This window comes from Aquila chrysaetos, chromosome 4 (assembly GCF_900496995.4).
Source record: "Aquila chrysaetos chrysaetos chromosome 4, bAquChr1.4, whole genome shotgun sequence".
NCBI lineage: Eukaryota > Metazoa > Chordata > Aves > Accipitriformes > Accipitridae > Aquila > Aquila chrysaetos.
In genome coordinates this window covers 331,976-343,254 of record NC_044007.1, presented here as the reverse complement: position 1 = coordinate 343,254, position 11,279 = coordinate 331,976, and the positions used below count along the sequence as shown (strand labels likewise).

Genomic DNA, 11,279 nt, shown 5'->3' with positions numbered 1-11,279 from the left:
CACTCGCCCAAGGTCCAGTGAAAGACATGCCCCACGTCTCACACCGGAGCCGGTCACTGTGCCCCGGCCCCTGCCACCCCACCTGGGCTCCTGGGGCTGGGGCTGCCGTGACACTGTGCTGCGGTGGTCGGATGTCAGTATTTCAGCTGTGCTCCTGTATTTCAGCACAGGGCAGGGCCACCGTGTCATCCCTAGGGGCAGGGAAGGGAAGGATTTAAATTGGGAGCTTGCCTCAGCTGCTCATCCTGGCTGAGAGGCGGCGGGAGGAGGAGGACCAGAGCCTGCTGAGGAGCCAGCCGCTCTGGATACGTGTCCAGCAGGTAGGACAGAGCCCGTCTGGAGGGGGCACCGGGGCCACCACACAGCCCCGCTTCGGCATGGCACCCTCCGTGCAGATACCAGGGGCCTGCAAGGGATGTGGGGACCTTGCCTCTACCCCAAAACCTAGTGTTCAGAGGGCAGCTGCTGAGGCCCAGGGGACTGGTGAGCAGGAGGTCTCCAGGCAGGACTCGGTCTTTTCCAAGAAGGGACAAAGTGACAGAGTGGCACCAGGGCTGGATGGAGCTGCTGCTCCATACGATGCGCTTTGTGTCCTCAACACTTCAGCTGAGCAGATCAGGACATTGGGATACGGGAAGGAAGCAACCAGAGCTATGGGACCTGCCTGAGCCTGCAGGCACCGGAGACAGCAGGCTGCCGATTCGTGCAGTGGGTCTCGGCTGGGAGCCCGGCGGCAGGAGGCTGTGAGGCGAGTGCCAGGCTGGGGGGGCTGATGTGGTTTCACTCCCCGGGGCGCAGGCAGGGCTTGGGACCACGGCACTGCCAGGCCACCCCTGCTCACTCCGGCTGGAAAACCGCTTCCACTGGGGCTTCTTGGGCTGGGCTGCAGCGACAGCTTGAAAGGACAGCCAGCTCCTGCCCCAGGAGCTGCGTGTACAGCCAAGCCCCGGCATCAGGAGGTCTGATTAGAGACCAGCTAATGATAGCTTGCAGTTGGGCAACGTCTTTCCAGTATAGGGTGTTTACACGACATCCATGTCCTACATAGGTGTCGCCTGCTCCAGGGTGTGACCACAGCACTCCGCTTTGTCCGGGACCCAGCACCACCCGAGCAGGCAGCACAACCAGCCCATCACCTCCTGGGAGGTTTCAGCTGCATCAGTGGAGTCAGGCAGGGGAGGGCAGCGAAGCTGCTCTCTAGGGCTGGAGCCACAAGGTGGGACCAGTGCTGCTGGCTGTAGAGAAGAGCCTGAAGCCATGGGCAGGGTCCCCAAAGAGGCAGGGGTTGGTCTGTGACTGCTGGGATAAACCTCTCCCCCATTGTGATCCATCTACACCAGCATCAATCCAATATTTAAATGGATGAAAAGCCATGACTCAGAGACTTCTAGACCAGTTAGGTAAACAGTTGGAGAATTAAGCTGTGACCCTGATAATGAGTTAAACATATCATTAACATCAGTCACTGTAGTTTATGGGAGATGGGTGTTCCCAAGGAAATGTTTTGGGTTTCATTTTTGCTGTTTTTACAAGTCTGTGGCCTCATCACCACGCAATGTTGTAGATGCTGAAAGTTTACAGGGCTTCCAGAACAGACCGGGTGACAGCATGCGAGACATCCCTCAAGGATTACTACACAGACCCAAAATGCATCCAGCTCATGAAATCCACTGAGCTGAAAATAGTCAGAGGTTGACATAGAAACCAGGGAAATATTACACACCTTGCCCCATTCTTCATCCTTCCCCTGTTGTCCACTTATGGCTCAAGATGGAAACAAGACTCTGGACTACACAGACCCTTGGCCTGACTCTGCATGGCTGTTCTGATGTCTGCTCCAGAGCACGGCTGCCTTCCTCTGAAACACTTCAGGCAGTGCAACTGGCATCTTGGTTTATGGTGCTGCATTTTTATGGGTAAGGGGGTGAGGGTACCCGCTGGATTGACTGTGACTGGTCACACTAATTGCAAGGTACATGCCTGAATGGGAGAGACCACTGCAAGCAGCCACTTACAGCAGGCTCCCTGAGGTACCTGCTTTTAGTCCCTCACTACTGTCTAATCTTTATTTATATACATATATATATCTGTAATTTTATCTACCATTTTACCTACATAACAATTAGCTAATAACAAAGACTGACCATTCATGACTGCCTGCAGCACAGGAGCTAGAAGCTCCCAGTGAAAATACTTTCCCTGCAAAGTGTGATTAAATCACAGGTCTTGTTGCCACAGGATGTTGTAGAGGCTGACGCCAGACCTGGACTCACAGACATGACCACAGAGGTCTGTGGAGGACAGCCTGCGGTGGCTACAGACTGTGGTCCAGAGCAAGCCTGGCGCAGGATGTCCAGAGGGCTGTGTGCCAGAGGGCTCAGCCAGAGCATCTCTCTCTACCATCCTGTTCCTAGAGCAGCTTCCCTAAATATCTGGAGAGAGCACCTTGACCCTGCTGCAGAGAGAGCACTCAGTCAGACAAACCCTCCCATTGACTCTGCCCTTGTCCCCAGTTGCTGGAACTGGTTAGAATGGTCCCCAGGATGGTGTCCGGCACCAGCCAACTAGCCCTCCCATGGACAATGCCCATGCACAGTTCAGAAGTCAGCATGGGTCAGGAGCGGTGCCAGCGCACCTGCGGCTATAGACCCCACTTTTGGAGGACAGGAGAGTGTAACAGGATGGGGGCTGGGGGCTCTGCCAACCCAGTGCCCTTAGAACAATCAGAGACCAAGGCACATCTCAACTGCAGCAGAAGCACAGCCTGAGAGAAGGTGTCTGCCAGCTCATCCCCACTGCTGCATGTGGATCTTACCAGCCACTCATCTAAGACCATTTCCATGTCCTGTGTCATGCCAGGGTGGTGTGGGATCACACAGCAGGAAGAAAGATCTCCACGGACAGCCATGAGCCAGGCTGTGCCTGCCACCCTGCTTGGTGCTGGCAGTGTCCCACCATGCTCATAGCCAGCCCGTGACCAGCACGAAGCCAGGCAGCGTGGTCTAAGTGGACAAGAGCAGAAGATGACTTGCAGCACTAGCCAGCACCTCTCTGCAGCTGGATAGTCGCTGGTGGCACTCATATCAGGAAGTCACTGCTGTTTCTTGGCACAACCTGAGCTTGTCAAATGACCCCCAGGTAAATCTGCCAGCCCCAGGGCAGCACAGGAGCCAGTACTGAGAGAACAGGGAGGTGAGCAGTGGCCATGATTCCTGCTGGCACCCTGTGGCATCAGCCCAAAAGCGAGCAGTGGTTGTGTCAGCCAGGAACAGAAGAGGAAGGTCATAGAGGCCACAGGTTTGAGGCAGTGTCAGGCTCTGGGAGAGCATGCAGCTCCCTGGGGGCCCAGAGTGCGGCCAAGTTATCCATGCTGCTGATATAATGCTTCTTTGCGGAGTGCATGTCTCTCACTCTGTGACATGGCCCTCAAACCTCTCCACCTGCCAGTACCTGAGGTGCTGGTCAGCTCCGCTTCCCTTGCCTGCTCCCCCTCATTGCACTATCTGTTTTCCTGCCCTGAGTGCAGGAGCTCTTTGGCATAGGCATCGAGCCTTCTGGTCATGAGAGTGCTGCATCTCTGCGCCATCTGGTCATGAGAGTGCTGCATCTCTGCACCAAGCCTACCAGCTGCACAGAGATGTGTAGAGCCCACCGCTGCAGCTGGGAGGTGCACAGCATGCTGAACAGGCAAACACACCGGCCGGGCTGTCACTGCTGCTTCCAGAGAGCTCTCATCTGCTGTTCGAGAGGCAGCTGGGCAAGGGGTACTCTTGGCCCCGAGACTGCTGCTGAGAGAGGAGGATGGCAGCAAAGCCCCAGGCCCCACTCCCTGCTTCTCTCTGGGCTCCTGCTACCACATCCAGGGAGATGGCTTTCTTCACACACGCCATGAAAACTGTATAAGAACATATGTCTTACCAAGATGTTTCTTTCTCTCTCCTCAGACAAACACAGTGCCCCACAGTAGCAGGACTGTTCCCCAGAGACAATGCAGAGAATGAGTGGACCCCCTCAGAACAACAAGTCAAGCAACATGGGAAGTAACCTGATTGCAGGTGGACACAAAGAGATGAGTGGGGGTGGAAGTAACTTCATAGCTGGAGTCTTCATCCAGGCTATGAATAAGAAGATAAGTATCTATGATGCCATGATGAGGGGGCTCCTGACACCGGGTACGGCCCTGGTGCTGCTGGAGGCACAGGCTGCTTCAGGGTTCCTCACCGACCCCGTGAGGAACGAGAAACTATCGGTGAAAGAGGCACTGACTGCAGGACTCATAGGCAGAGATTTTTATGAGAAGCTGCTGTCAGCAGAGGGAGCTGTGACAGGGTACACAGAGCCGTACACAGGACACAAGATCTCCCTCTTCCAGGCGATGAAGAAAGAGTTCATCGTAAGGGAGCACGCTATCCGCCTGCTCGAGGCCCAGATTGCCACCGGTGGCATCATCGACCCCGTCAACAGCCACCGCCTCCCCGTGGAGGTGGCCTACCAGCGCGGCTACTTTGACCAGGAGATGTGCCAGTTTCTTTCTAACCCCGAGAATCAAACGAGAAGTTGCTTCGACCCCAACACGCATGAAAACCTCACTTATACACAGCTCCTCCGCCGCTGCGTACCTGACCCGGACACAGGGCTGCTTATGCTCCATGTGATGGACAAGGGCTCTGTGCTCTACCAGCTGAACAAGGATGCCCGGAAAGCCCTGCAGGCTGCCCGCACCACCATCAACGTGGGGCTCTTCCAGGGCCAGAGCGTCACCGTCTGGGAGCTCCTCTTCTCCCGCTACATCCCTGATCACCAGAGAGAGGAGCTGCTGAAGAAATACAAGGCAGGGATGGTGACCATCCCAGAGATGATCACCATCCTCACCACCATCATCACCAAGGCAGAAATGGAAAACGGGGATCTGGTCTCATCCACAGTTATACCCAACAATGAGGTGGAAGCATCACAACCAGTTCAGGATATACACTCCCAGGAGCAACAGTTGAGAAAGTCCTTAAAATCTGCAACCATCTATGTCACTGCTGGTGAGTTCCAGGGGCAAAACATTTCCTTGTTGGATCTGCTTTTTTCCAAATACATCCCTCAAGGGAAGCGGCAGGAGCTGCTGGAGCTGTACAGAGCAGGGATACTGACCACAGAGCAGGTGGCTACTGTGGTCACCACCATCATAAACAGAAGAGAAGCTGCAAATGCCGTGCTCATGGCAAATGCCAGAAGTCCACACAAGGCAGTGACAAGGGCAGAGGAAAATGGAGATGATTTTTCAACCCAAGATGCACAACTAGATAACATCTTGAAGTCTACCACCATTGATGTGCCAGCTGGTGAGTTGCAGGGCAGGCAGGTCTCTGTGTGGGACCTGCTCTTCTCTGACTACATCCCTGAGGAGAAAAGACAGGAGCTTCTGGAGCTGTACCGTGAAAGGGTATTAACTCTGGAGCAGATGATAACTGTTGTCACCACTGTCATCAAGAAAAAAGAATCTACAAGCAGGAAATTCCTAATTGCAGTCAAGACTGCTGACAAAGACACTGTGTCAGAAGCAGGAGAGAAGGATGACGACTCCCCCAAGGAAGAACCATGGGAAACAGCCTTGAAAACCACAGCCGTCGACATGGAGGTTGGGGAGTTTCAGGGCCACAAGGTCTCTGTGTGGGACCTGCTCCACTCCAAGTATATCCCAGAGGAGAACAGAAAGGAGCTCCTGGAGCTGTACCAGGCAGGAGAGCTAACCCTTGAGCAGGTGAAAACCGTTGTCAGCACTATCGTAACCAAGACAGAAGCAGCAAAGGCAGAGCAATTGGCAAATGCGAGCAGTCCAAGAGCAGAGTCGACAGTTGCAGAAGCTGAGCACACCTACCTGCAGGAGGACAGGACCTGGGAAGAGACCCTGAAGTCCACCACAGTCGAGATGTCAATGGATGAGTTCCAGGGGAGGCAGGTCTCTGTGTGGGACCTGCTCTTCTCTGACTACATCCCTGAGGAGAAAAGACAGGAGCTCCTGGCGCTGTACTGTGCAGGGACACTGGCCTTGGAGCAGTTAATAATTGTTGTCACCACTCTCATTAAGAAAAAAGAATCTACAAGCAGGAAATTCCTAATTGCAGTCAAGACTGCTGACAAAGACACTGTGTCAGAAGCAGGAGAGAAGGATGACGACTCCCCCAAGGAAGAACCATGGGAAACAGCCTTGAAAACCACAGCCGTCGACATGGAGGTTGGGGAGTTTCAGGGCCACAAGGTCTCTGTGTGGGACCTGCTCCACTCCAAGTATATCCCAGAGGAGAACAGAAAGGAGCTCCTGGAGCTATACCAGGCAGGAGAGTTAACCCTTGAGGAGGTGAAAACCGTTGTCAGCACTATCGTAACCAAGGCAGAAGCAGCAAAGGCAGAGCAATTGGCAAATGCGAGCAGTCCAAGAGCAGAGTCGACAGTTGCAGAAGCTGAGCACACCTACCTGCAGGAGGACAGGACCTGGGAAGAGACCCTGAAGTCCACCACAGTCGAGATGTCAATGGATGAGTTCCAGGGGAGGCAGGTCTCTGTGTGGGACCTGCTCTTCTCTGACTACATCCCTGAGGAGAAAAGGCAGGAGCTCCTGGAGCTGTATCGTGCAGGGACACTCACCGTTGAGGAACTGGTCAGCACCACCAGCAGCATTGTGACAGACAGCAAAGAAAGGCATCTTGCAAGCCTTCCCCAGCAGACAGTGGATCTCCTCCAGTCCGAGGGCTCCTACATTACTTTTGGCCAGTTCCAGGAGCAGAGGGTGTCAGTGTGGGAGCTCCTCTCCACCAAGCAAGTCTCCGAGTACAAACGAGAAGCACATCTTGACACTTACGGCACAGGAGGGCTGACCGTGAACAAGATCACCATCACCACCACCGTCATCACAGGCCCACAGCGTAAGAAGAGACACCACCAGGACCACTAGCACCACCAGAAGAGGAACGAGCTCTGCCTTCTGGGGCAGGCATGGCCTGGGCACTTGTGAGAGTTCGCTCTCCACATAACTCAGTTATGGGCAGGAAAGAGTGGTGACAAACCTGTGTACAGAACAGTGCGGGTGCGTGGTTAAACTCCTTGCTGTCTCAACTACTACTTTGCTGAGATTTCTTTTGCCCAGTGGAGCTTTCCCGGAGGGCTTCTGGGGGAAGGCCCAGGAAGGCTTGTGGCTGCGGCTTTCTGCCGTGCACACACAGGCAGTGACAAAGAACAGGGAAATGGGGAGCCAGCACCCAAGTCAGATGGGTTGGAGACTGCCACGAATGGGAGCAGGCAGAAACCCCAGTGCAGGAGCTGTGGGCAGCACAACTGGCAGCCCCAGAAGAGCCACAGAGGGACAGACAACCTCTGCTCAGGATAGCTGGGACCCTGGCCCTGCTGAACAGCAAGCAGCGGGGACAGCACATGTGGCTGTGGTCGCCCATGGGACATTTAGCCTTGACCTGCCCTTTGGCTCTGCTGCTGCAGGCTGGGGTCATGGGGGTCTGCTGGGCTGCCAGAGCTTGCTGCATGTGAGCATTGTGGGGAGAGGGGTGCTGGTGCCAGGGCTCTGACACCTGCAACGGTGAGAGGCTGCTGGGTGCGCACGCAGGAGCGGCAGTGCTTCCGTGGGGCGAGATGACGCTGCACCCAGGGCGGGAGTGCTCCCATGTATGACCAGGAAACCTCAGGTTCCTGTGCGCATGGAAGTCACTGCCTGTCACGGAGGGAGAAGCACCAACAGGAGCACCCCCACGCCGCTCAGTGCAGTGGGGGGGCCAGGCATGGCTCCCTGTCCCATACCCCTGCGTGCACGCGCAGACCCACGTGCGCAGAGGTGTGCGCCACGGAGCTGTGCACGCGTGCGCTTGCAGAGCCGTGTGCTGCGGAGCCACGTTCTGCGCCCGTGCACGTGTGCCACACAGGTGTGTACTGCAGAGCCGTGCACGCGTGTGCCACAGAGCGTGTGCCCCAGGCTGTGCGCGCCGGTACGGCAGAGCCATGTGCTGCAGTCAGGCACACGCGTGTGTGCAGAGCCACGAGCGGGGCTGGCCGTGCCATGCCGTGGGGAGTCCTGTGCTGCGTGGGGGTGCCAGGGGGTTGGACAGACACATGGCGCAGCCCGCGGTGTGCGTGTCTGTGTCCCTGTTACCGGGCTCTGTGTGCATGTAACACAAGGCTCTCTGGCTGTGACACCCCCGTGTGACACAGCTGCTGTCCTCTGCCAGCATGGTGGGGCCCTCAGGCCGTGGACTCGTGGCCACCCCTTGCCCCTCTCCTGGGCAAAGCTGCCCTCCACCTCTGCACCCCATCCCACCCGGCTTGGCCATGTCGGTCCCGCGTTGGCGGGGGCCTGGCCATCTCACAGCTCGCCCGCAGCCTTGGTCAGGGAAATGGCTCTGCCCAGCCGCCCGCCGGCCAGACCCGCACACCTGCGCCACTCGCTAGCTGCCCCCAGTCTGGGTCCCAGGGCAGGGACCCCCAGCACGGCCCCCCGCAGCTCGGATACCCCTAGTCCAGGCCCCTACAGTGGATCCCCCCAGCCCAGGCACCCCCAGACAGCCCCCCACCCAGTCCAGCCGCCCCAGCCTGGACCCCCCAGCATGGGTTCCCCCCCACCCCGAGGCACCCCAAAGCCCATCAGGGTCCCACAGACAGACTCCCCTGCAGCATGGGGCCTTCAGGACCGCCACAGTCCAAGCTCCAGCCCTGACCAGGGCACCCGGCCTTGGCCTGCCATCCTGTGGGGTCTCATCAAGCCACCCAGCAGGTCCCCATAGTCCCCCTCCTGAGGCACCCCCCAACCAGGGGCTTGGTGCTGGGCATGACATGGCCTCCCTGCTGTGCACCCCAGTGCCAGGGCCTGTCGGGTCTCCCCAAACCCCCTGCCATCCACACAGGGCCATGGTGCTGGGACCAAGGGGCTCCACGGGTCTGTGGTACACGCAGGTATGTGTGCCCCAGCCCTGCCAGCCCTGACTGCAGATGGGGAGCAGCACCCCGCCGCGCGGCAGGGCCCCACTCTGCTCTGGATCTCACGCACCACGCCATGCCCGCCGCCTCCCTCATCAGCTCTCCACTCACAAGGGGACAAGGAAGATGCAAGCCAGTCCTTTAGCCAGGGACAGACTTCCCAGGGATGAGCCCCACCGCCAGGTCGCACCGCCCCAGGGAATGGTGGCACATTTTTTGGGGGGGCCTGCTCAGATCCTGAGAGCTGCAAGGGCTGCGACCTCCCCCAGAGCTGCGGGCAGGTTCAGCCATCCTGCTGGGGACGCTGCCTGTGGCGTGGGTGGCACATGGCCAAAGCCACAGTGAGTATCACCCACAGGGAGAGGCTAAGCAGGGAGCCCTGGATGTGCCCACCACAGCTGTGGGTGCCTATGGGGAGGGTTCCCCACGCACAGTGCTCTGGAGCCACACAAGAAGGGCTGTCCCCGGGGCTGGCTGGACGCTTTCATCCCAGCCACCCTCACGTTACACACATGGACAGTCGTAGGAGCCCTGTGTGCCACACAGAGCCCACCGCCCTGGGGCACGGCCTGCAGCAGAAGCACCCATCCTTGCTGGGGAGGTGTAGGAAGGTGCTGGCAGAGGTTCCCAAGAGACCTGACGCTTCAGTCCCAGGGGCAGCAGAGCCAGTCCATCAGTGGAAGCTTACTAACAAAAGGACTAACACGGGGCTAATTTGGGCATGCAGCAGCACAGGGACTTCCCAGGCTTATCGGCGCCACTGCACAGAGGGAATGGAGTTGCTGGAAATTACTAGGAAGGGAGCAGAATACCATCCCCTGAGGTGTTCGTTGTCCCATCTCATTGTCCCATCTTGTGAGGACTCAGAGAAGCATAAGAATGATGAAACATAGGGAAGGAAAGAGGAAGGACTGAGTAGACTCCACAGATGGAGAGGTGACCAAGGTGGACGGCATAGTAGTTAACAGTGGGGCGATTTGTTCACTGCCTTTTCCAACTCAAGGATTGAGGGTTATTGCAGAATCCAGCATGAGGCCAGTTCAGGTCAAAAGAAGTAATTCTGCATACTCTGGGTAGCTGAGCTGAGCAACTCCCTGCTGTGGGATGTTCTGGGTGCTAAAAGTTTCTATGGATTCAAAAAGTGTTTGGAGTAAGCCATGGAGGAAAATCCATCAAGGGCTACTAAATAACAAAGAGAGAGATCATCGTTTCAGTAGCTCCCAGAGACACAAAGCCCTGGGGCCTGTGAGGACATACCAGAGAAGTGCTGGCATACGCTTGCCTTGTTCTCACACTGCTGCCTACACACTTGCTGTTGGCTGGTGCCAGGTTACAGAGTTGGACAGGCCATGCAGATGCAGCCCCCCCTCTGCGCTCTTGCTTCTTGCAGGCAATTGGCACCAGCTTGTGCCACTGGCTCTGAGGTGGACCGAGGGGCCTGGATTGTGTAGGCAAGTAGAGGACGGTGGGCAGCAGGACTCGAGCAGCCAGGGTGGTGAGGCTTCTGAAAGGAGCCTGTGCCAGCGCCAGCCTGCCCGGGGATCCAAGGCTGGGAGGGTTCCAGATGGCTCCCCGGGACTCAGATTGCACTCCCACAGGAAGTGCTGAATTTCCAAAAAAGAAGCTGAAAGAAAACAGGACATTGTGTAAGGGAAAAGCTGCATACATTTGCATAGTTATAAGCTGGTTGCATAACTGAATGCATCTGAATAGTATCTGAATACTCTTTGGAGGCATGGGGGCAATAGGGGAAAAGAAAGGGCCAGGCAATCTGAGTGTCTGCTGCCCAGTCCCTGCGGGAACATCGCACCACAGTGGATGTGCTGGGTAACTTCTCAGTTTCATGGGAGAAGACGGGTTGAGAGCAAAAGCCCCGGGACCTGACCTGCTGGAAAAGGAATGGGAAACCAGCAAACCCATCGCTGTGCCCACAGGCCAGGCGAAGTCACAGTCATGAGTGGTGAAGCAGGTAGGGTGCCCACAGCACAGCAGCTTTCCCTGCTGAGTGATGGTGTTCCCCACTCATGGGGGCTGTAGACCTCCATGGCAGTGCCCTCAAGCGTAGGGGGACAGAGCCAGCCAGGCCCATTACCCCAGCTCGAGCACACCAACCCAGCCAAACAAAGCAAACGTGGCTGGCAGGGCTCTCCTGGGTCAGCATGCCTGCTCCCTGCTGGGCAGCAGCTTCCCATAGAAATCTTTCTGCAAAATGGGCAGGCTCCCGATACCTCTGCTCCGGGAGCTCGTTCCAGTCTGCCTCCTCCAGCAGCTAGAAACGCCCTCCTAGTTTTCAGCCAGCTCAGACCAATTTC

The 11,279-nt window shown here is 56.9% G+C and overlaps 1 protein-coding gene across 1 annotated transcript; it reads left to right on the top strand.

The window, feature by feature from the left end:
• The first annotated feature begins 242 nt into the window (after positions 1-242).
• On the top strand, positions 243-8,247 carry LOC115340261 (epiplakin-like). The gene is made up of 2 exons (XM_030011585.1): positions 243-320; positions 3,945-8,247. Exon 2 carries the CDS (start codon positions 3,989-3,991, stop codon positions 6,941-6,943), a length of 2,955 nt encoding a protein of 984 aa, XP_029867445.1. The 5' UTR covers positions 243-320; positions 3,945-3,988; the 3' UTR covers positions 6,944-8,247.
• The last annotated feature ends 3,032 nt before the right edge of the window (positions 8,248-11,279 follow it).